Source organism: Microtus oregoni, unplaced genomic scaffold (assembly GCF_018167655.1).
Source record: "Microtus oregoni isolate MIOR12 unplaced genomic scaffold, Mior012 000012F_ref0000307, whole genome shotgun sequence".
Lineage (NCBI taxonomy): Eukaryota > Metazoa > Chordata > Mammalia > Rodentia > Cricetidae > Microtus > Microtus oregoni.
The window spans coordinates 19,926,575-19,952,543 of NW_024543071.1; the positions used below are offsets into that span (position 1 = coordinate 19,926,575).

General features: G+C 47.7%; 1 protein-coding gene across 1 annotated transcript in view; it reads left to right on the top strand.

Annotated features, from left to right (window-relative positions):
• The window catches only part of Tll2 (tolloid like 2), a 120,613-nt gene that overhangs the window by 37,741 nt on the left and 56,903 nt on the right, over positions 1-25,969 (top strand). The window contains exon 3 of the mRNA XM_041661790.1: positions 20,587-20,661. Within this exon, the coding sequence (XP_041517724.1) occupies positions 20,587-20,661 (75 nt within the window). The remainder of the gene's footprint in view (positions 1-20,586; positions 20,662-25,969) is intronic.

Genomic DNA, 25,969 nt, shown 5'->3' on the forward strand with positions numbered 1-25,969 from the left:
CAGTACAGCTGCCAGCTGCAGGAGGCCACCTGGCTGACCGCACTGGTGAAACGCCACCCCCACCCCCAGGTGGGTAGTGGAAAGAGTTCTAGCTTCTCCATTTTTGAATGGGCTCAATCCCCAGTCCCGGGGGTTAGCTGACTGACCGGAGGATGTGGTGGTGGCGTTTGGACGTTCATGGGGCCAGGAGGCAAGAGCCTGTCCTTTGGGGAGAGCCCCTCTGTATGCTTTTGATTTGCTGTGAGAAGAATGGAGCCCCGAGCAGGCATGGGCCTAGCTGCTCTGTGAATGGAGCTCTTGAATGACTGCTTCGGAGTTTCCTAAAGCTGCTAATCGGATTAGCTGTGTCGTGAAGGAAGTACTTAGCAGGAGACGCACCGACACACACACACACACACACACACACACACACACTTTCCAGCCCTCTTGCATCTCTTCTGTGCTCCTGGCAGGACCCGACAGCCCTGTTTCTGAGTCTGAGGCGCTTTTCCTCTCAACAACACAGGCTGCGCAGAAGCCTGCAGGGTCAGCGTGCTGCAGACGCCTGTGTGATCAGCGCACTGCAGTTTTTCATTTCCTTCTTCCCTGAAGGACCGTGGAAACTTTGAATGTTCCATCTTGGCAAGATGTGCCTTGAGAGAAAGGTGCATTCATCTTGCAGTTATCTCTGTCGGGATAATGGATCTCTATAAAGAGGGCTCTGGAAGGCGATGCAGTTTTAATTACTTATTGGCGCTGATGGAAACTGGTGTTTCCCGCCGTGTCCATTCTGAGCCACTGGGCTGTGTCCATCTCCATTGAAGAGGCCAACCTTGCTGTAAGTCTTACTTCCTTAACTCCTGCCATCTGTTCAGAGCATATGCAGAGCCCTGGCAGTTTGGCTTCTGGGTTCAAAGTAAATAAATGAGCAGAAGGGAGTCTAAGACAAAACAGCTTGTGTCCTCTCTCTGGGTATCATCTTTGGGTCACAAAGTCTTCTCCCATAGTCTCTTTGGCTTCTAGACGGCCACTTCTGATCCTGACTGCAGTTTAGGTGACTCAGGGTGTATGTGTTCTGTAACACATTTTTTAGCCTCAGGGTTCTTGAGGGAATTAGTGGATGGAGAGACTTTAAAAAGGTCCGTAGCTGGACCATGAGTTCTGAGCATCCACACCCATGGTGAGACATTCTCCAGCCTGTTTAGACATGACGTCTCCATTTTTACCAGTTCTCTTTGTTGGAGTGGGGGTGCTGTTGGATAACAAGTATCCAGGTGGAAGGTGGGTGATTGCTGCGGTGCTCTGTGGATGGTCTGTATCCTACGCATATGAGTGCTGGGACAGCGCCCAGGAATCAGATCTGTCTCGGGACAGTGCCGTCTTGAAGACACCTGGTTGTTGGGAATTTGTGTTGCTGGCACCTCTGACCTGGGAGCTGAGAGGGTCAGCAGGTTCAGGAGCTTCCCTTACCCATATCCCTCCCAGGGGATCCCTCCCATTGGATGAGGAGGGGCCTGAATGACAGACTTGGTGCCTTTTATTCTCAAAGTATGTTGTACTTGACATTTTGATTTTGGGGGAGTCTGATAAGCATCAGGGAATAGATTTTTGAGGAAATGATGGAGGAAGGTCATTGGTTAAGTAATAAAGAAACTGCTTGGCCTCATAGGTTAAAACATAGGTGGGAGGAGTAAACAGAACAGAATGCTGGGAGGAAGAGGAAGTGAGCTCAGAGGCCATGCTCCCCTCTCCTGGGCAGATGCCATGAAGCAAGCCGCCAGGTCAGACATGCTGAATCTTTCCTGGTAAGACTGGTGCTACACAGTTTATTAGACATGGGTTGATCGGGATATCAGAATAGCCAAGGGCTAGAGCTAATGGGCCAAGCAGTGTTTAAAAGAATACAGTGTCCGTGTAATTATTTCGGGGCATAAGCTTGCCAGGCAACCAGGAGCTGGGGAGGCAGGAACACAGCTCATAGCTCCCACAACAACACAGAAATATGTTGTGGGAATCCATTCAACCAATTAGGTTTTGGGGGACCGGCCCTCTGGGCATGGTCTGAGGTGCTACATGTTCACTGATAAGCTGCAACGAAAGCATGCTCACTCTCTTGCTGTGGCTCTCACTTAGCGTGAGGGGAGACCCAGGACTGTGGAGACACAGCCCAGGATAAGCCATGGCTTCTGCCTTTTCTCTGTACTTGTGAGTTCATTCCTTTCCATCGCAGACCCTTCATAAATCATTTTGTTTACCTCAGTGTGATCACGCAATGTCTGGTGCACAAACAGATTCTCACTGCAGAAATGCACATGCACTCACACAGACACACAGACACACACAGACACACATACATGTTTACTTGGAATTTCAAGAAGTTTAAACACTATGTATCTTTAAGTTGTTAGATTCAGGTCAACATCTTCCCTTTTCTGGGTGCTTCTATGCCCTTGAAGATGTTCACTTGAGCCTCTGACCTTGTGGATTTGTGCTGTGGATGGATGGGCATAAGAGTCAGGCAGGCTCAGGTTTGCATCCCGGGTTCTGTATTGATTAGCTGTGAATTTAGACTAACTCTTGTCTTGTTTGTAAGATGGGACATTTTCGGTGTCATCCTCTGTACTCTAACCCTTACCACATGGGAGAATCAGATACATATAGTTAGCAGAAACATTGTCCCATAGTACCTCCCTCGGTTGACAATTGCTGGCTTCCTTGTCCCCTAGTCTTTCTGGTCCTTAGCTGTGTCCCAGACCCTGGGGTCCCCAGGAATTCCTTGCAGTGCCTTGCTATGATCCAGTGGGAATGATGGAGCCAGGCCGGTAGCAACATGCCTGGGCAGATTCTTCAATCTGATCTTAATGACATGCAGGAAATCTCTCTGTCAGCCCATAAGGTAAGTACGTCTCTTGTTATCATGAGTCAGACGTTAAGGTCTGAACTTCACTGCTTCTAGAAGCAGCTTTGAGTATTATCTCTAACCTGTCCCCTTGGTCTGCCAAATGTTACGTTCCCTCCATCATCCTTCTCAAAAGTGATGATCAAAGCAAAGGAGGTTCTGAGGGTGTGTGTGTGGGGGGGGGGGGTGCGTGGGAGAGCCGCGCTCCTTCCGAAGGCGATTCTCGCTTGCACTCAGCATCCACTTCCCCTTTGTCAGACTCTCAACAGTAGTGACTTCTTTGGTTTGGTCGCGGCCTTCCTTCCTCAGTGCCAGCATCTGGCTGGGTATATAAATGATGCTGCTCGTAGACTATGTATCCTATACACTGGTTGGATGTGAGCAGGGACTCGAACAGAACTACATAGTGGTCTTCCTGGATCACCCCTTCTCCAACTCCCCCACCCCCAAGACATTTCCCCAGAGACTATTAAGGTTAGGCTTGTTTGCTTGACTGTGCAACGTCCAACAGCCCTGGGAGTGAGTACAAGCTCAGAGAAGGGTCTTAGCCCCAGAGTGACCCATATTGCCTTGCAGGGAGTGCCCGAAAGTGGCATCCTTAGCTACACAGGCAACAACTTATCTTACTGGTCCCTTTCTACAGACTCTCAGACGGAGCACATGGTCCTCAGGTTATCCCTGAGACAGAGAGGACATCCATGCTCATGCCCACTGCTTCAGCCTTCCCCAGACGGCAGCCATCCAGCTGACCTCCCATGGTCGGCCTGCCCTCCCAGGAGACGTCTCTTGGACTTCCACAACGTGGAACATGATCTTCATGTGCTGTCCTCCACACCCTGCTCTGGGCTCCGTCACACAGCCCTGCTGTCTCTCTGATGTCATTTCATGATTAACACCCCTCCCTCTTTTCTCCCCTCTTTCCTGTAAGAAATGCTACCTGGAAGCCTTCTGTGCTCAGTACCAAGATGCAGCTGTATCCACACATTCTCCACCGTTACGTGGAGGGGGCTGTAATGATGAAAGATGGTTGCCGTGGTCTCAGAGGACTGGAGGTCTGGGAGCTGCCATCAAAAGGTTCCTTCATTGTAGCAGCCACTCCCCACCCCCTCCCCAGAGACTGCCTTCCAGGCTGGAGTAAGTGTGTGCCCAGCCTGGGAGCACAGAGACCTAGGCAGGAGCACCAGGGAGGCCCTTAGCAGACTTTCTAGTTCCTTTCCTGTAGCAATAAAGAGCAGAGAAGAGCAGGTCATGGTCTGTGAGTGTGTGTGTGTGTGTGTGTGTGTGTGTGAGAGAGAGAGAGAGAGAGAGAGAGAGAGAGAGAGAGAGAGAGAATATGATGGGGACAAGAGTCAAAACTAAGTCAAAAGTCCACAAATCAAATCAGGGGACGAGATAAGAGCCCAAAGAGGCTAGGGTGAGCTGCTCTTAAAGCCGCTACTGAGGTCAGGGTGCCCCAGAGCCAGAGCCTGGCTCTGCAGGTATGGGACAAGGGGCCCAGCATCAGAACCAGCAAGGCTTGGCAAGGCCTCTACCCATGGAGTGTTCTATTTTGTGAGATGACTTGAGATGATAAAGAAGCATCTGGTAAAACACACATCTGCTCTCTGAGAGGGAAGAAAGAATGCGACATAAGGATTCTGTCATCTCATCCTTGGGGGCCCAGGCAAGGTGGGCTTGCACCTTGGACAGCAGCCAGAACTCACTGAGAACATCAGGCCTTGGGGAAATCAAGTTCACCTCTGAGCTGATAGCTGTCACCAGTGTGTTTGTGTTGGAGCTGGAGCCACTGTGGGTGCTGAGCCAGCCGGGCAGGACTCTCAGTCTACCCAGAGAGTCGGTGCTCTCCAGACTGTGAATCTGGGGTTTGCATCAAAATCCAAAGGTTAGCTTGAGGAGCAGTGACAAGCAAGTGGGTAACTCCTACTCTAGTCAACATGTCCCCAAGTAGGAGATACCGAATTCATTCAAGGTCGCTCTAAAGCGGGAGTTTGTTCTGAGAAGATAATGAAGGTTGATTAATAAGAGACGATAGGTATACGAGGGCTGGAGAGAGGGCTCAGTGAATGAAGCTCTTGCTGTGCAGGCTTGAGGACCTGAGTTCAGGCCCCCAGAACCCACGTGGCGCCAGGAGTGGTCGTGGGGATCTGAAATCCCAGGGTTTCTACCTGAGATGTGGGCAGGGGACTGGGTCAGGAGAATCCCTAAAGCTCTCTGGAAGTGAGCCTAGAATATGCAACAGTGAACTTGTCTCAAATAAGATGAAAGGAGATGACCTACAGCTAAGGTTGTCCTCTGACCACTACATGTGTGCTGTGACATGTAAGAGTATTTATTCACACACACACTTGCTTTGTGTACACATAATCATATAATACTTCATATGCACACACCATGCAAACATATAGATAAAAGATGATTGACAGTTGATAGACAATTGATAGGTAAGAGAGGAAAAGGGAAAAAGATGAGAGAGAAGGGCTGGCTACTCTGAGAGTTGAGGTCGAAAGAAAGGAATAGGGCTGATTTCCTTTTTTAGGGACCCCCGAAGTGTCCCTTGCTCTTATACTTTTTCCAATATGGTCGCCACACAAGCCTATATCATGATCCTTCAACTTAAGTGTTCCCTACTGTGGTACATACGTGTGCAGGATTACTGTGGACATGCTGAGATCAGAGGAGACTGCCAAGGAAGATAGTTACAGTCAGCCCAAGCTGACAATGGCCGTGGGAAATAAGATGTAGGAACAGAGTGATATTGAAGAGGTTATGGTGTCCCTGTCTGTGAGCAAAAGGAAAATGATTGATGTAGCAACCTGGGCTGGGAGAGGAAACGGGGATCCCCTGCAGTGGCTCAGCTTCCTTTGGGTTTCACCTTGCTTTCTGAGCCAAACTTCATCATCCAGCCTAATGGGATGTCACGTACAGTGTCATTTTTCATGGGAAAATGTGAGTTTCCCTCAGCCATCTTAATGCATGGAATGTGAGATCATCCCTTCAGGAGAGCCGGGGACTGCCTCATGTGGCTTTGAACATCAGGAAGACTGAGCCTTAAGCACCATCATCCGGTTTTCCTTCTTCTGAGCCAAGCTTTCTTCTCTTTTAACCATGTATGGGACATTTGCTGTACTGGTGGAGTTCTTAATTTAAATACCAGTTGATTTCTGAAGCAGAATAAAATGAAGTAACTCTGCTGAAGGTAATTTATTTATGCAGTCCTCTGATAAATGTGTCCAGTATCAGTGATCTAGCTAGGGGGGAGGAAAGCATTTCCTTTGACCTAAAAGAATGCTGAGGTAAACCCTCTTGGTAAAAATGAAGGATTACCCCTTGAATTTTTGTTTGATTCTGATCTAGGATTTAACTTGTGTAGCCATATTGGCCTCAAACTTGCCATCCTCCTGCCTCAGTGTCAGGATTACAGATACCATCATGCTCGGCCTCTCTATTACTTTCTCCCTTGGCACCGTCTGCCTCTCTTTAGTGTGGCCCTGTGAGTCTGAGTCTTTCCCGTTGCCTCTCTCAAGTTGGTTGCTCATGGTGATCACTAGAAACTGTCCCTTGGGGCACATGCCCCTGCTGATCTAGCATGTTCTTGCTGGGCATGACGATGGGTGAAGGAGGCTTTCGATAAAATCCGTGTCTCAGGTTGGAGGTCCCTGTGATGGAGCAGGCTTCAGGGACATCTGGGGACCCTGAGCTTCTTTAGCTATGAAATGCATGGTTGGTTAGATTCCTCCTGAGAGCCAGGAATGAGTCTTTCAGGTTTTTTGGTAAGTTCCTTGAATACTGTAAGGACTGGCCATTTGGACCCTGATGGTCATGGTGTGGACTGGCTCACAATAATACCTTAGGTTTGCCTTCATCTGACGTTTCGTGGAACTTCAGAACAATCTGTTTAAATTGCATCTGATGTGGCACCTTAGAAAGACTGCCCAGAGTGCTCCCAGAAGTCAAGAGCATGTGACCATGGGATGGCTTTGTTCCTTCTTAGAAAACGACATCAATAGGCTAGACAGAAGACTAAAGAAATCACAGACTGCTTCCCACAAAGGAAAGGGAATTAAGGCCCTGTGACTGCAGGAGCTGGGACGCTGGTTTGGGTGGCAGGGCGGGTCTGCCCATGTGAGTTTAGGATGAGGCTTGTGGCCTGCTTGCTCGAGGATGATGAACTGGATGACCTGGACCAAGCTGTGGTTCTGATAGGTTCCAAGGCTGGTATATCATCATTTCTGTGGTTTCCAAGGAGATTCAGAGAGAAAGTGATGATGTAGCAGCCAGACAATCACACTGTGCCCTGGTCATCTTGCTTCTCTGGTCCCCTTTAATGACCTTTGCTTGGCTACAAATACTGAGAGAGCCGGCTTTTACTTCTACACACCTTGTTTTCTGCCTCCACACTCTAACACCCTTTCAGTCCCAGGCCTTAGTGACTACAGCCCAGGCCTCACTTCCTGCCTCCATTAACATTGCCTACAGGCATGACTTCCCCTTCACCCTCCAGCCCCGAGGTCCTAAGCTGTCAGCCCCCTAGCCAAATCTGGTCTGCAGATGTGTGTTGTTTGTTTTGTAGTGCTTACATTTTTAAAATTTACTGCCAACATTTAAAAATCAGATTTCTCATAAAACCCCAGAACTCTGGCTTGTCTTGAAGAGCTGGAAGATCTCGCCACGCTGGTCTAGAGTCCACATGGCAACAATCAGTGGGTTGCATAATGGTGGGCTGAGCTCAGCAGGGGCAGGTCCTCTGCCAGTTGCCATGGTTCCCACCAGTTCGGAATCCTCTTTGACACCCTCATGTGTCACCTGCCTTTGGTCACTTGAGCCTATACCATGGTTCAGCGGGGAAGAGGCACAATCTTAGGTCCTAATGTAAGTCCCACGATGCTGGTCAAGGTCACTTCTCTCTTTTTAAGGTAGGCTCCTAGAACTTCAGCTGTTGCCTGCCTGCCTGAGAGAAGGTACCTTGTTTTAGGACCTCTTTTCTTCTTCCTGTTGAATATTCAGTCTCGGGCCCCTGCTTGTAATACAGCATGCCACCAGAGACTCAGAAGAGAATGTGGAGGGATGCATTCAGTATTTTACCTGAAAGACGGTTGTGGCCCTGCATACAGGTTGGCACACTAGGTGCTTCTTGTCACAATGAATCCATGTGATGGCAACTATGAGTGTGTAGAGTATCTCTCTATGGCATTCCACTAACATGCCAGTACCCAGAACCTCACTTAGAGTAACCTCTGTCTCTCTGCCTCTCTCTCTGTCTCTCTGTCTCTGTTTCTCTGTCTCTCTCTTTGTCTCTCTCTCTGTCTCTCTCTCTCTCTCTGTCTCTCTCTCTCTCTTGTGTATCTGCACTAAGTAGCCCAGGATTGTTTTGAACCTGTGATGCTCCTGCCTGAGAGATGGCTTGGGTCCATTTCCTTTCTCTATGTCTTTGATTTCCTGAACTCTTGCTACTCTTTCTGTGACCTAGCATATGGGACTTGTCCTTCGAGAAGTCTGTAAGACTTTATCTTTATCGGGCATCTCTGCAAAGAACACGGGGGAAGCAGGGCGGTGATGGCGCACGCCTTTAATCCCAGCACTTGGGAGGCAGAGGCAGGCAGATCTCTGTGAGTTCGAGACCAGCCTGGTCTACAAGAGCTAGTTCCAGGACAGGCTCCAAAAACCACAGAGAAACCCTGTCTCGAAAAAACAAAAAGACAAACAAAACAAAACAAAACAAAAAAAACCAAAACGGGGGAATAATATAACTCTGCAAAACTTCTCTTGGCACTCCGGTTGGGCAGTGAGAAAATTCTAGTCTTCCTGAGTTGGCAGTTCTTTCTGCTCCTCCAAGTTACAGCTCATGGTTCGGTTCAGGATTCGGTTCCAGCCAGTATACAAGCCGGTTTAGAGGTGTGTTTGTTTGGATTCTGTCTACATAGGAGCATTTTCTGTCTTCAAGCATGCATTATGGATGTGTCTTCTCCCGAAAGCAGACAATGTAGACATTACAGGTCAGGGCTGGACACTGCCTAGGGGCTGGCGTTTTAGGGGCTATCTTCAGGGAACATTTTCTCATTGGCTTCACACCCCTGTGGCCACTTTGCTCACCACTCTAGCTGACCTGGGCATATGAGCAGTGTATCACCATTGTTACTGTCGCCCTATACAAGGTTGCCCTGTAGGTGCAGGGCAGCCTGAGCAATGGTTTCCCACACTCCGGCAGCTTCTGGAAAGAAGGTGTCTGTCTAGCCTGTTCCCCATTCCCAGAATAAAGCTCTGAGCTCCTCCATTTCCCAAGAGAGGGCTCAAGATTGTGACTTTCTCTGTCTAGGGCTTTTGTGCTCTTTTATTTTCTGTTTGGCTCCTGTTCCCTGAGCCTCCCCACCCCCTGGTCAGCTCCCATAGAGTGAGCCGCTGTTTTCCCTGGATTGCTTTTGGAGTTTCTGAGCTTCTTGCTGGTGTTTTTGCTCTTTAGTGTGGTGTCCGACTGTGGTACTGCCTGCATCTCCTAACCCCAAGAAGGGAGTAATGGGCCCTAGAGAGAAACCCATGAGTGGCACCGAGGCCTGAGTTCTACGACTAGCTGGGAAGTCAAAGTTGACGAATAGATAACAGATGTTAAATAAAGGCTTTGGGCAGAAGCACACAGAGAACTATACTGATCAGTGGTTGGGGATTCGAACAGCATAGCCTAGAAAATGCTTCATGCTGGCAGTTCCATGCTGTGCACAAGACGGTGTATTGTTTCCCTAGGAGCTAGATTCGGGACGCAATATCTTAGGGCTCACATTGAAGAATGCATTGCAAGTGATTAGGATTGACTGGATCTCCTTTCCATAGGACAAACAGCACCTAACTACACATTACACGTTGTCCCAGCATTCCTTCCTCCTCCTCTGCTCCCGCCAGGCCACCAGGGAGCAATAAGACAAAGGCTGAGGTCAAGCACACTCAGCTTCCCAAGCGGCAGCTGGTGTCTAAAGACCACGAGTTGCGCCTCACTGAGCCCCAATTTCCGGTCTGATAAAGGGGGAGGAAATGATAATGCTTTTTACCTCAGGGTTGAGATACATGTAAATAGTGCTTAACCTGATTCAGTCTGCTTGGGCTGGACGTGTGTGTGTGTGTGTGTGTGTGTGTGTGTGTGTGTGTGTGTGGTTTATTTTTAGGGTGTGTGTGCCTGTTTGTCTTTATATACACCATGTATATGCAGATGCCCAAGGAAGCCAAGACATTGGATTCCCTGGAACTAGAGTTGCAGGTGGCTGGGGACAGCTTGACATGATTTCTGGGAACTGAAGCCTGGTCCTCTACAGGGGCAACAAATGCCCTTTACCACTGAGCCATCTAACCAGGCCCTGGACACACTTGTTGAGCATTTGCCGTAACCACCACGTGGTTGGAGATATCCAGGCTATACTCTTGGTCCTTAAGGAGTAGAGAGGTTTGCAGGAATGGCACACCGTCAAACTGACTCTCAGAGAATTGTGCCATTGGCCAGGGAAGAGGAGATGGCCAATGGGTAGGAGCACTTGACTTGCATGCATGAGCACCTGTGTTTGAATCCCCAGTACCCATATAAAAAGCCTGCTATGTGGAGACCAGCCGATTTTAAGAGCTTGCTACTCAACTAGTCTAGCCAAAATGTTAAGGTCTGGTGCAGGGAGAATCCTTGTTTCAAGGCAACAAGACAGAGAGGGACGGAAGAAGACACCTGATGTCTTTCTCTGACCTCCATACGCTCATACATAGGTGTGCATACCCACACACTTACATGCATGAGGTACTATGGAAATGTATTGAATGAGGTGGTGCACAAGTGAGCGAGCACAGAGCCATGATAGAGGTGTGAATGAAGCATCGGGGAGGGGCTTGGCTTCCCGAAAGAGGCCGAGGAGCCAATGGGGAGGACCTCGTGGGAGGAAGCAAGCTCAAACAAACTCAGGGAGGAGGGAACCAGGCGATGAGACTGAACAGCCCAAGAAGCACACAGTTTGGGGTGGGTATCTGGTTGGCGGGCAAGAGGATGGAGAGACAAGTTGGATCCGTGGGCAGGATCAGAGTCAGGGAGGCTGAAGACTAGTCTGCTCCTATAGCAGTACCTGGATGGTCCGAATCCCTACTTTCTTCTCCCCATTTCAACCTGCCTTCCCTTCAGGCTCTGCCAGCCCTTCTCAGGAAGCCTTGGATGCCCACACATCCTCCACTGCAGCCTGCTTTGTCCATGTGCATTCCTAGCCCTGTGGTCACTGCTGCTCTCTTCCTGTTTTCCTATCAGTTAGTCACAGGGTCTTTGGGACTGATTTCCCCACCGCTGTCACCCCAGCCAGTCTTTGCTTCATAAACCACTCTCAGAAGCCACTTCTGGAAGTTAATATAAAGAAGCTTCCTCCCCCAACCAAAGGCTCCCCTGAGCCTCCAGAACCCACCCTGAGATACACTCAAAGAGCTCTTGCTTTAAACATAACCTGTTACCTTCTAATTGCTCAGGGAGCAGAATTCCTCTCTCTTCCATCGGGGCATTGGCTATGTGGCTAACTATGATCAGGGTTGGCATCTCTTGTCCTAGAGTACAAAGGCTGCCAGGGGAAGCAGCTGGAACTAGGACTGCCCTGGGTTTGCATCTTGCCTGCTGCATGCCTGCAGGTCAGGTTGAGGTGCTTGGGGCCTCAGTTTTCACTTAGGTGAAAGCTAGCAGTAGTTCCTACCTCATACAACTGTGCAGAGAAGCAAATGAGAACACACACACACACACACACACACACACACACACACACACACACGAGCACAGTGCTTAGCAAAGTTCCCAACAGACACCTGTAGTTCCCTCTGTGAGTGCCAGCCTATGGCCACTCGGTGTCATTTTTCCAGAGGTAACAGGATGACTCTTTCTTTCTCTCTCTCTCTCTCTCTCTCTCTCTCTCTCTCTCTCTCCCCCTCCCTCCCTCCCTCTCTCCCTCCCTCCATGCCTCCCTCCCTCCCTTCCTTCCTTTTCTTTTTTTGGTTTTACAAGACAGGGTTCCTCTGTAACTTTGGAGCTTGTGGAACTTGCTCTGCAGACCAGGCTGGCCTCAAACTCACAGAGATCCACCTGCTTCTGCTTTCTGAGTGCTGGGATTTAGGGTGTGCACCACCACCACCCCGGCTTTGCACCACCGCTGCCTGGCCTGGGGTCTTAAGGTCTTCCATTTTTGTTTTGTTCTCTACTTCCTACCTACACACCATCACAGACAAACACTGTATGGAGATGGTTTAAAGAGATACCAAGCCAGTTGCAGCGAGACCTTAGCTTGATCGCCAGTACCAGCCGTGTGTCTCCGTCGGAGTTTGAATTCATTAACTGTTTTAAGGAGAATGTAAACTTTTATCTTGGCTTGTGATGTTTCAAGTATGAAATGTCCTGTGTCTGTGATTGGCTGTTTTATCTAGTTCTACTACTTCAGACTTCAAGAAGAGTTTGAGAGTTGATGATACTGGTGATAGTTGTATCGTGAAGCTGTAGTTTGGCCCTACAGCATTTTCGTCATGTTCACAAAGGCTCTGTTTATCCTCAGCACCCTATTCCAAGTTTTATGAGCTGCCTTAGTGATGCTGCCTGTGTGCCAGGTGTCATTCTGTGCACTGTGTGATTATCTCTTTCTTAAATTATGTAACAACCCTGAAAGGAAAGATGGTTTTTGTACAGTAAAAGAAATAGTGAGCACAGCCAAAAAGGCAAGGCCATGCTGGGTCTGACTGATGTGGAGTGGGTAGGCCAGGGTACAAGGAGCCCAGTAGCAAGAGAAGGCTGGAAGTGTGAAGCCGTGTGAGTACTAGGTACTCCCAGGGTATGCCTAAGCAAAGGGCCTGTGCTAACTCATCCACCAATCAGGGAACAGAAAGGTGCAGATACAGCATCCAAAATGAGCAGAGGCCCAATACCAAGCAAAATAGTTATCTGGCTTGGTGGCCCTTGGAAAAGGAGGATTCTTGTTTGCATGATTGAAGAGTTTCCCAGCATAAAAAGTCAGCATAGGCGTGGTAACTCCAGCCTGTACTTCCAACACTCGGGAGGAGGCTGCGGAAGGAGGGTCAGTAGCACCACCAGTCTGAGACCAGCCTGGGCTACAGAGTGATGTCATGTCTCAAAAGTAGTCTCCCATGATCCTCTGCCTGGGGACAGGAGCAAATTCTAGGCTTCTTCAACCTGTGCCAAAACACAAATATTTTGCTTATGAACTTAGAAAAAGAGGGTTGACTCTTGATAAGCCCGAGAGGGTGCTGATAGGTTCTCTCTGGATCCCACCAATGAGATCCGTCCTGCCAAGGTGAGAGTGAAAAGTGGTGATGGGGCGTGGCCTCAATTTTCCCATCTGCAGAAACATGATTATGTTTCTTCCCCACCAGAATGTTTCCCTGGCAACTTCTGTTTGTGTGTGTGCGCGCGCACATGCGTGCTTGTACTTATGCGTGTGAGGAAAACATGTCCTTCGGCAAACTATCCATGGTGTTCTTTAAAAAAAAATCCTCTATTATAAAAGCAACATGGTGAATAGCATTTGGAAGTTATAAAAATCAAATAAGAACACAGGGCTTACTTCAAAATTACAAAGCAGAGACTTCCACAATGATCACTGAGGTCATTTCCAGTCATGGTTGTCCCATGTGTTTTGGGCTATTTCTGAGACTGTGGGACTAGGCTGCCTTCTATCTGAGTTATACTGGGCATTCTTTCTTAACCTGTTGTTTTGTGTTTTTTATTTTATTTTATATTTTCTATCTTGCATATGATATGTTCCCATTCAGTAAACATCTAACAGAGTCTAAAAGGTTACAGATTGTCCCACTGGGTCATACTTTGCCTTAGCACTCCCCTGTTGTGGGCACAGGAGCTACAGTCTCTATCTAAGGTTGAGATGACCCTTGTCCTCCTGCCAATGCCTTCCTCATGCTGCCACCTTGATGACATACCCATACCTGGTTTAGAAGACTTTGGTATATCTTATTAATGACAAAATGCGAGCGGTTTATGGTTGTCTTCCCCCGGAACTGTAGCAGAGCTCGCCAGGATTAAATCATTTCATTAACAAAATCTGGCAGTGATCTTTTAACTTATCTCCCCTTCCCTTCTGTAGCATTTGGAATTTGAAAGCTACTTGGCACGGGATCGCTCAGGATCACACATTGATTACCATAGTGATCGTCTTATTTGTTCTTGGATCGACCTTTTAAAGGGGCTTTGCCGTTTTCCCCTGATGAATAATTGAAACTGTTCAGTGGAGCCGTTGTATTTTGCTGGTTTTCTTGGTGGAGGTGTGCACCCACTGGGCCTTGTCTGAGGCTTGGCTCAGGCACACTTACCTAGGTGAGGGGAGAAGGCATGAAGTAAAATGTGGCTTCTGGACTCTGGTGGACTAACGCTGAAATGGTGATGCAAATCCAGTAACTAAATGCCTGGTTCCCATATTACAAACCACGATTTTCTCTTATATAAAATGATAATAGTAACCCTTCTTTGAGAATGGCTATGTGTGAAATGTACCATTAGATAAGGTGGTAAGGTGTCCCCAGAAACCCCCTCTCAGTGTTATGCCTGACAGGTTTACATTGAGCCCCATCTTCAGCCTCACGATCCTCTGTCTTTCTCAGGACTGACTGACTTGAAGTTGGGTTTCTTTGTTACTCTCTGCACACAGGTGTCTCCCTCTCAAAACTTAAGTCTCAGCTCACGTGCACCTACCGTTTTGTAAAATTCACTTTCAGGTTTTCTCACAGTGTTTGACCCCTCCCTGCAATGCACTCATTGTTTACGCCAATCCATTAGTGCCCAGACACCATGAAGGCCGGCTATGTGGGCAAGAGCCTGCCCGAGCTGTCCAGGGCAGGTGCTCAGCGGGGTTTTCTGGGATGAATAGGCTGCTGGTAAACTGTATATTAGGATCTTGTGCTGATTTTTGTTTTTCGTTTCTTCCTTTTCTTTTAATTAAAGTAAATCAAAGGCATTTCTGCTATAATTATCTATAAGGGCAGCCTAAAATAATATGAGGTTAAAACCAGTAGCTACTGTGTTTAAGAAAACTAGGGATCAAGTAATGTTATGGTTTAAAAATGAAGGATAGATTAATTAAAGTTTATGCATTTCCATATTAATGAATATTCATAGTCACTATTATTTGAATACGTAATATTGATTTATGTAACAAGGCACCGTCCCCTTGATTTGAAGGAGCTTGTCTCTCCCTGCCTGGATACCTTGCGTGTGGACCATTGATGTTTCATTAATTATAGCAGAAGGGCGTTGTGTGTACACCAGTGTCTATTATGATGCATGTAATTAAGGCACTTTTTGTTGGGAGCGGAAGAAAATTGGACTTTCCCAAAGAAAAGCAGCTTGCTCCCGAAGTTGCTAACAGATTGCTTCTTAATTGAACTTGGGAGGTGAATTATATGGTGAATTAGAAAAAAGAACAACTTGGAATTCAGTGAATTGTTCCATAAAGCAAAGTGTGGGATTGAATTGCAGATGCTGATTGGAGACATTTCAGCCTGGCCCCATGCATCGCGGGCCGCTGACCTCCACTGTATTTCAGAGGGAGTTTGGACCGGCCAAGCTCTCTTTTCAAGGCCTGGAGGGCTTTCTTTCCCAGAGACCAGCTGTAAGTCTGCGTTTCTTATGCAAAGGAGACAGTTTGAATAAACCCCTGTGACTAATGAAATTTATAAGGCTTTGCATATTGTTATGCTGAAGAAGTAATTAAACAATGGTCATATATGTAAGATATATTTGTATGTCTGTATATACATACCTGTGTATGTGCATGCATGCGTGCATATGTGCACGGTGTGTGTGTGTGTGTATCTGGCTGTCATTCCTTAGGAAGAACATATGCCTGCTCTGTGAATGCACCTACTTGTCTCCAGGCTTTCTCTGCATCAGGTTGTTTCCGTTTTCTCTTTGCTTGTTTGTTTTGTGTGTGTTGGTGTGTGTGTACATGCTTATGTGAGCGTGTGCACGGGAAACCAGAGGACAAGCCCAGGTGTGATTCCTCGGACACTGTCCGCTTTCCGTTGAGATAAAGTCTCTCTCTTACAGACCTGAAGCTTGACAAGTAGGTTAGACTGGCTGGCCAGTGAGCTCCAGGCACCTCCGGTCTCAGTCCCTTCAGTGGAAGGGTGAATTTGCCGTCACATTTTCTCACATGGGTTCTGGGGTGAAACTCAGGTCCTGGTGTTTGCAAGACAAGCCCTTCGCTGACAGAGTGGTCTCCCCAGCTCCTGTCCGTCTTCTTTTCTAGCTCTTAGACCTGCAGTTTCTGCCTCAGCCTTGCCTGTTAAGGAACAGTTTCCATTGTTCTAGGGGTGACACATGGCTTTTTGTTTTCTTTTGTTCTTTTTTGCATTTTGTTTTTGGAGACAGGGTTTTACTGTGTAACCTTGGCTGTCCTGGAACTTGCGCTGTAGACCTGGGTGGCCTTGAACTCAGAGATTCCCCTGCCTCCGCTTCCCGAATGCTGGGATTACAGGTGTGTGCCACAACCACTTGGTTGAATATATGCCTCTTTTCCTGGCTGCAGTGATCAACCTTGATTGTGACTTCAGATCACTTGTGAAGCTTTTCAGAGTCCCCATGTCCAGACCATGGCACAGGTCAATTAAAACAGAGCTTCCGAGGCTAGGAGTTGGGGGAGCAGGCAGGCCTCAGTATTTTTTACAACGGCTTCCCAGGTAACTAAGATTGCAGCCAATGTTGAGAGTTCAGTAGCTGCCCCCCTCTCCCTAGCAAAGCTGAGAAACACACATTTTGCCCCAGCGTTAAGCTAAGCTGGAAACGATTGCTGTCATCTTTTGAAACACCATTAAACCGCTCCAGTCTTTTGCTCCCTGGCTCAGCCATCGCCTATAGAACTGGCACCTGCTTCATGCCAGGTGCTGCGGGGATATGTCCTTTCCTTTATGGTACTAAATCTCAAACGTTAGCAAGGGGGGTTGTGCCAAGCACTAAAGAGATGCCAGGAATGTGAGCCACCATGTGGTCACTGGGAATTGAACTCAGAACTTCTGGAAGAGCTGCCAGTGCTCTTAACCTCTGAGCCATCTCTCCAGCCTCCGAGATGCCACGAATGTAAAGTGAGCCATGGGCATGGTAAAGGGCTGAGGAAGCTCAGAGGATATGGGCTTAACACCCAGGAAGAGTAGGGGTGCCAGGCTGCTGTGTTCCAGAGAAAGTGGTATCCAGTTAGAGACTTGAGGAACCAGCAAGATCTAGCCAGGCCCAAGAGGGGGTGTAGTTGAAGAAGATGCTTAAGAAGAAACCAGTGAGGTGGTACATGTCTGTATTCTAGCACTACAGAGGCAGAGGCAGGAGGCTTTTGAATTCAAGGCTAGCCCTGTTTGTATAATAAGGACCTGTTTCAGCAAAAATAAAGGAGGAAAATGAAGAAAGGAAACCCAGTTCCTACAGCTTAGTGTGCCTGAGCTTGTGGAAGTGGAGGCCAGGGGCGAGGCGGAGGAGCCTGAGAGGACCCTGCCACAAAAGGCCTCGTCCACCACCCACAAAGTGGGAATTCACCTCAAATGCAGTAGGAGGGTTTTCATCAGCGAAGTGGCAAAGCTTGTCCACTCTCTACTCTCCATGGATTTCAAACAGAACCGGAAGACTTCCCAGACAGAACTGGGAGTCTGGGTCTGGTGTCCCTCTGCGGAAAAAGACACCATGTTCACCTCTAGAGCATAAGATCAGATCAGGGACTTGTGCTCTTTGTTTTTTCTTTGTTTTGGTTGTGGTGTTTTGTTTTTGTCTTTTGACAAAACAGAATCTCATGTAGCCCAGGCTGGACTTGAATTTGCTATGTAGCTAAGATTAGCCTTGGGCTCCAGATCCTCTGGCTCTACCTCCCGAGTACTGAGATGACAGACACAGGCCTCCATCGTAGCTGCTCTTAACTAACATTTGTCATTAATGTCAGGTGTTCTCTCACAGATGCCCAAACAAGGCTCTGAGCCCTTCGGAGTTGTCTATCTCTCCCAGGCACCCCACTTGTTCTTGCTCTGATTGGGGGGGGGGGTTGTCTGAGGGGGACATGCACCATCTGTGACTGATACATCTGCACACTCAGGGTGGTTGAGGCATCTTTCCTCTTGGCGTGTGTTTTCTGATCCTTAGGTCTTTATGAGGCTGGAAGTCTTAAACCCATGAGAGGAAAGTGTTTAGCCACATTCTTAGCTTGTAGTTAACACCATGGTTAGTACTTTACTTAGCACAGATGCCTTCAGACTGCTGTGTCTCATCCAACTCCAAAGCTTTTCACCTACCCAGCCCCAGCATCGGGGAGCCAAAGGAAGCAGAGAAGCCCACTGAGTCCTCTGCCTTCTATAGAACCGAGTGCCACCTCTCCTGGCCTGGTTCCCTCCAGCACAGCCCCAGCCTTTACCACCGCCTTAATTGCCTCCACGACAGCCTCCAGCTTATCTTGAGTCAGGCATATGACCAGACACAACTCACAGGTTTTTCTTCCTGTCCCCTCTGCCTTCATTTCTGGGAAGCCAAGGAGGATGAAACTGACCGATATCTATGCTGGGCTCCCACTGCTATGCATAAACTTATTTTAAATCTCAGCTCGCAGGCTTTTCTCTTGTTCACCGTTAATAACTCCTGTTACACAGAAAGCAGATGTGGCTGTATGTCTTCTGAATCCTGTCTAGGACACCCGAAATAAAAGCCGAAGTCCAGAGAATGCCTGCAAGGCCCTACACTGGCTGGTCCTGCAGATGCTGATGATTGAGGCCTCACTACTACAGCTCTCTGTCCTTTGATCCCATTCCTGGCACACCAGCTCCCTCCTGGCAAGCACATTCCCACCCCAGGGCCTTTGCCCCTGCTGTCTCCTCAGTTTGGAATGCCCTTTGCCAGACATCTATAGATTTTTGTCTCTTCAGACTTTTTTTCTTTCTTACATGAAATGGCACCCTGCAACACCCCTTTTCTCTTCCTAGCACTCACCGACAGCCAACTTAAATACATTTAAATACTTCGCTTCTGTTTGTTCCTTTTTCCCCCTCCCCTCCACCAGGCTATAATTTCCTGAGGTCGCCCCTGCAGCAGTAGTAACAGAATCTGGCACATAGCAGGTGTCAGATGCATATTTTCTGAATGAACACAAACCTAAACAAACCCATTACCTCATTTGGTTCCCGCAGCAGCCCATTTGACAGACCAAAGATGCTAACGCCCAGGTTCTCGGCAGCAGTTGCGCAGCCTGTGGGGTGGAGGCTGAGCTGGACCTGGAGCCTGGCGGCGGCCCACCTCTCTCTGCAGATGGCACATTCTTGTGCTGCGGAACGACTTCATACCGTCAGGATTTCCCCTGACCTTTTAGCCTGAGAGGAAATGATATCGCAACTGGAATACCCGAGGGCCGGGAGCTGGCAGCGCAGACCCCGGCAGCTGCAGGGGCTGTGTGAGCACATTCTGAGCGGTCAGCCAGGCAGGATGCAGGGAGGCTCCTGTCCCGGCCTGGTGTTGGGGTCCTTTCTCTACAGGAGGCCAGGGCAGCTGCAGGCCCTGCCTGAGTCACAGCCATGAATGAAGCAGTCTGCCTCTCAGGAGTTGGTGCCAGGGCCGCACGCTGCCTCCATTGGCGTGGACCTGGATACAGCGTACCCATTGGAGATCGTTCGGCCAAACTCCACCATGCAGTGGAGGCACAGGATAAGTCTTGGCTTTTTGCCCAGGAGACCATGTCCTGGGCTCATTAACATGCACCTCAGCCTTGACTTCTTAAAAATGGGGTTATCCATTCTGGGATCCACGTATCCCAGAATGTTCTAATCGGGGCAAAGGGTCTAGGGGAAGGTTGTTTATAAGTTTCAGGTTTCTCAATCAATGCAAAAAAAAAAAATGCCTTCTTGTTTGCCAGTAGATTTTCCTCCGGAGGGTTTGGTATGGTTTCGTGGTCATTGTATCTCCTGAACACAGATCTGCTCCTTGTGCCCTACCCAGAACCCCTCCATGGCCCTTCTCATCCTTCACCCCCAGAAGCCCCAGCCCCTCACATGCTGAGTTTGGTCTCCAGACCTTGCAGTTAGCTCCTCTACTGTTATATCTAGCTCATCATCTAGAGAGTACAGGTGCTGAGACAGGAGCCCTGTCTGCCTTGTTCCTCACTGAATCTGTTTCGGGGATTGTACCCGGCGCACGGAAGGATCAATTAGTACTTGGAGACTGACATCTTTCCTGGGGAGGTGACTGTTGACAGGGTGTCTACAGACAACTGCCCACAAACACTTTGATCCTTACTGCCCTTGCTGGTCGGTGTCAACCGAGTCCAGTTTATCAAGAAAACCCAGCAGTTTTCTGAAGAAGTTTCTCCCTGTGTGGGAACCAGACACAAAGAGGAAGCCCAGGCCAGCAGTGCCACGGTGATGAGCTCCTTCAGTTCAATGGCCACACTGTACTCCACCTACGTGGATCTGACTCTGTGCATCCCTGTGAACTCATTTCCTCTTCTCTAGCTGGATAAGGAGCCGATCTAGACTCCCCATGGACTCTACAAATTCCACCCAGAGCGCCCTTGACTGACCAAGCGAGATGGTGGTCTCACTAATTTGTGAGTGGTTGTATAAAAAAAGGGGCATTTATTGACCCAATAAACCTCAGTTGACCAAATCCTTGCTGCTCTGATTGTCACCCAGTGACCAGGTTTGCTCCATCGATGTGTTCTTATCTCTCTTTTCCTGTCCTCCTTCAGGTGGGCTCGAGGAACCATCTGCAAGGTGGCCAAACGTTACAGCCTCCAACACCAGCGTCCAGGCGACAGGAAAGGGTAATCTATGTGAAGCCCCACCAGGCCTCTGAGGGCCCTTTATTTAATTTTTCTTTCAAATTATGGCAAATTTTGATAAATACTCTAAATCAAGAACTTAAATCATTTCAAAGTGTGCTGTCTAGTGGTATTAGGTGCACTGACAGTGTAGTGTGACCGTCTTCGTCTAGTTCAGGTCGTTATCGTCGGTCCCAAAGAAGACCCTGTGCCCATCACAGGTACCACAACGCCCCTAGATCCCAGCTTTCAGTGTCTTTTCTGAAGCTTGGACCTTCCAGTGTCAGCGCCTGGATCTCGCATGCTCACAGTCCACAGTGAGTGGGCACGAGAAACGTTTCCTTTGGTGGTCTGTCTTGCTGTGGCTGGGGTGGGGATTGGGGTGGGTATGGAAAGCTGTCTTGCTGTGGAGGTGGGTCATGGAAAGGCAGGGTAACTCTGCCTTCTAGGTTGTAACTGGCTTATGAGTTGAAGGTCTGGGAAGGAAAATGACAAGACTGTGTGTTTCAGAGAAGCAGAGGGCCCACGAGGCAAGCAAAGATAGTAGATTTGTGGTAGGGGTGGGAAGCCATGCAGTCTGGAGTTTTTGGCTGCCCAGGGAGTGATAAGGTGGTTGCTGGGGCAGCCTAAGGTCTTCCCGGAAGCACTCCCAGAGCTGCCTGGTCCTTGGGCCTTTGAATCTTGGCAGCCCTAAGAGCTTCTGAAGGTGCCTGGACATATTTCAGCTTTGGAGAAGTGTTTCCTGCTCAGAGCAGGGTTGGAATCAACTGCAGTACAAAGGAATCATTTTCAAATGCTGGAATCCTATGTTTTAAAAACACCTCTGTAGGAATGAAATAGAAATCATTATCTGTTATAGTTTATGATTTTGCCTCAATATTATTTCCTCATACATATGTAAATATTTAAAACTTCATATACATTCCTATACATATACATTCCTACAAATTCCTACAAATGCCGGAATGGCTTGATATCATCATGTCTTGGTCTTTTGCCCTTATTTTGGCTACTCCCCCACAGTCAACCTCTGTTCTTCCCAGATAATGAGGCTGTCTTCACCTCCCTACATGTTTTCCTGAATGCACTTGGGTTTTCTTTTGGGCCACCAACCAGCTCTTAAACCAAGACACAGAGACCTAATAGTTTTGAATGCTCAGGTTTTGAATGATCAGCCTTAGCTTAACTCTCTTTAATCTGTTTCTTTTTATTTATATTTTGTCTTGGGGATTTTTTCCTTCCTTCCTTCCTTCCTTCCTTCCTTCCTTCCTTTCCTGCTTTCATTACTTCTCCTGTGTAGCTGGCTGACTTCTGGACCCAGGTATGCCCCTCATTCTCTCTCTGTTATTTTCTCTTCTTTGCCTAGATTTCTCTTCCTACTTATTCTGTCTGCCCACCAGTTCCTCCTGTCCCTCCTAGCCATTGGCTGTTCAGCTTTTTATTAGACCAATCAGGTGCCTTAGGTAGGCAAGATGAAACAGCCAATACATCTTTACATTAAACAAATGCAGCATAAACAATTGTAATACATTTTTACATGCTTAACAAAAGCAGCATAAATCAATGTAACACACCTTTACTCAGTTAAAGTAATATTCTGCAATATAAACAAATTTAACCTATTATTATATAGCAAAATGTTCCACAACACATTTGTGTTGTTATGTGAACACATGTATGTACATATATGTATGCACATCAACATTTATGTATGTATAGTTTTTGACATTATTTTTTTAAAAAGAATTCTATTTTATACACATTTTTTATGGGTACAGTCAACTTTATTGATGGTATTCAAGAGAGTATGGCTCCCTAAACCCCCCTGTTAAACTCTGGGGGTCTGGGATGGAAACTGTGAGGGAGATGCTCAGTGTGAGGGGCTGAGTTAGGACAGGGACTGCTCAGCAGCTGAGGGCCTCTCTCTTGCTGTGTCCTTGCTGGGATGGGTGGTCCAGGGTGGGCTTCTTACTCCTTGGAGGCCATGTAGGCTATGAGGTCCATCATCGTCATACTAGGAAATGAGCTTTACAAAGTTGTCACTGAGAGCAATGCCAGCCCCAGCATTGAAGGTGGAAAGTGGGCATCACTGTTAAAGTCATAGGAGACAACTTGATCCTCAGTGTAGCCCAGGACGCCCTTTAGTGGGCCCTGAGATGCCTGCTTCATTGCCTTGTTGATGTCGCCATACTTGGCAGCTTTCTCCAGGTGGCACGTCAGATCCACAACAGACACACTGGAGGTAGGAATATGGAAGATCATGCCTGTGAACTTCCTGTTCATCTCTGGGATGACCTTGTCCACAGCCTTGGCAGCACCAGTGGATGCAGGGATGATGTTCTGGGCAGCGCCATGGCCATCTCACCACAGCTTCCCAGAGGGGCAATCCACAGTCTTCTAGGTGACAGTGATGGCATGGACTGTGGTCATGAGTCCTTCCACAATGCGAAAGTTGTCATGGATGACCTTGGCCAAGGGGGCTAAGCAGTTGGTGGTGCAGGAAGCATTGCTGACAATCTAGAGGGAATTGTCATACTTCTCATGATCCACACCCATCACAAACATGGGGGCATCTGCAGAAGGGGTAGAGATGATGACCCTTTGGCCCCATTCTTAAGTGGGCCCCAGCCTTCTCCATGTTGATGAGGACACCAGTAGACTCCACAACATACTTGGCACCAGCATCACCCCATTTGATGTTGGCAGGATCTTGCTCTTGGAAGATGGTGATGGCCTTCCTGGTGATGATAAGCTTCCTATTCAGCCTTGACTGTGCCATTGAACTTGCCATGGGTGAAGTCATAATGGAACATGTAGACCATGCAGTTGAGGTCAATGAAGGGTCATTGATGGCAACAACGTCCACTTTGCCAGAAGTGAAGGCAGCCCTGGTAACCAGGCGTCCAATATAGACAAATCTGTTCACTTCGACCTTCACCATCGTGTCTCTGGAACGAGGCTGGCACTGCATGAAAAGATGCAGCTGTCTCTAGAACAGGGAGGAGCAGAGAGTCCATTTCATACACATTTTAATTCATCATGCTTTGTCATTGATATCTCATGAAAAACTCCAAAATACTTGTGATTAGTGATTAATTTATTCCTTTGAATGGTTGCAAAATATTCCTAGTATGGATAATAGTTTATCCAATTATTCCCTTTTTGTTACCATTCACTCCCCTTCCAGCCCTTGCTGTGAATTATGTCTGCAACAAACACATTACTTAGCACGGTTTAATTTTTTTTAACTATGTGTATTCATGTATGTCTCTGCAAGGGTAGAAATCTATGGGTAGGTGCTCATGGAGACCAAAAGAGAGTGTTGGATCCTCTGGAGCTGAGAGGAAAGATGACGAGATTTGGGGAACTGTGTCTCAGAGATGGAGTTGAACCATGACGTAAGGGCAGACAGTAGATCTGGGGTGGGTGGGAGGCCATGTAGAATATAGTTGTGAGTACCTCACCTGACCTGGATGCTAGGAACCAAACTTGTGTCCATTGCAAGAGCAGTATTCTTAATCACTGGACCATCTCTCCAGCCCCACTTAGCATGTTTTCTCATAGATGTTGCAATACTGAGTGTCTCCAGGAATAACAATCCATGTTTCCACAATAACTTACAAGGGTTGTCCCTTTCCCCAGAGCCTCACTAGTACCAGGCATTCTAACCCAATAAGCAATAGCCTATGATTATTTAATTTATGTTTATCTCTGATTGCTAAAGGTTTTGAGCATCATTTCCGGTGTTTTCTAGTGATCTGGGTGTTCATATTGGTAGTTCGCTTCTTTGTATCCTTATTTTCCTATTGGGTTGCTCATCCCCTTCTTCAAATCCCCTTCTTTCACAGAGAAGCAGATTCCTCGCTTTACCCCACCATGCTTCTTGGAGGGCCTGCATTTGTTTTCAGCTGTACAGGGACCATAAACAGACAGACCTCGCTAGAATCTTTCTTTCTTTTTATTGTTTTTTGGTCTGGGGCTATAGTTAGTTGGTAGAGTGCTTGCACAGTGTACATGAACCCCAGGTTTGGTTCCCAGAACCTCATAAACTAGGTGTCTTGGTGCAGGCTCGTAATCCCAGCACCTGGGAGGTAGAGGCAGGAGGATCAGAAGTTCACGGTCATCTTCAACTACGCAAAATCTTGTCTCAAAAGAATCAAAACAAACAAAATATGTACTTTTCTGCTTTGCTTATTTGCTATTTAAAAACAATGTCTTTATTAATTTTTTGAAAACTTCATACAATGTAGTTTTTTTTATCTTTTCCCCTCTCCACTAACTTCTCCCAGATACACCTCTCCCTACCCCACCCAACTTCAGTTCATGTTCTCTCTGTGTATCTCTAACCTATTGAGTTTAGTGTGTTGCCCAATTATTCTTGGGTGTGGAGCTTGCCCTGAATCGTGGTCACACCCTTAAAGAAAACTAACTCCCTCCCAACAGCTATCAAATGCCAATAGCTTCTCGGCTAGGAGTGGGACTTTGGACCCCACCCCCCACACTGGGATTTTGTCTGGCCTGAGATCATGCAGGTCTTATGCATGCTGTCACAATCACTGTGAGTTCATATAAGCCCCTGCCCTGTTGTATCCAGAAAACATGGTTTCCTTATAGTCATACATCTACTTGGGTCCTTAAAGTTCTTATACTTTCTCTTCCATGGCAATCCCTGAGTCTTGGGGTGCAGGCGGGGAGGAGTGTGATGTAGATGTCCATTTAGGGCTGAGTACTCAGAAGTCTTTCTTCTCTGCACATTGAGCAGATGTGAGTCTTTGTGTTGACTACAAGAAGTAGAGCTGCACTAATCTACAGGTTACAGCAACCTGTACAGCAACAACTCATTAGGAGTTATTTTAATTCTATGGCCTTTAAGCAGAATAGCATTAGTAGTTTCTTCCCTAGGAAATATTTTCTATCTATCAACAGGTACTTGTTGCCAATAGCAGTGCCAAGTATGGTTTCCAACTCACGGAGCTGGCCTTAAATCCAACCAGAAAATGGTTGGTTACTCCTGTAATATTCATGCCACTGTTGCACCAGTGGGCATATCTTGACAGGACAATAGTTATTGTAGCTGACAAAGTTCTTACCTGGCTAAGGAAGACTGTGGCTTATTCTTCTCCCCTGGTAGCACCTTACAGTACCGTGAAAGCTAGCCTCTAAGGATGAAGCTTCCAGGTCGGTACCTGCTTGGTTTATCCATGTTTTATAATGCCAGCATATGGTGTCTCCAGCTTCTCAGGTTCCAGACAAACTTAGGGACCCTTCATTTGGCCATAGACGAGCAGTGCTCATGGTGAAGATGGAGCAC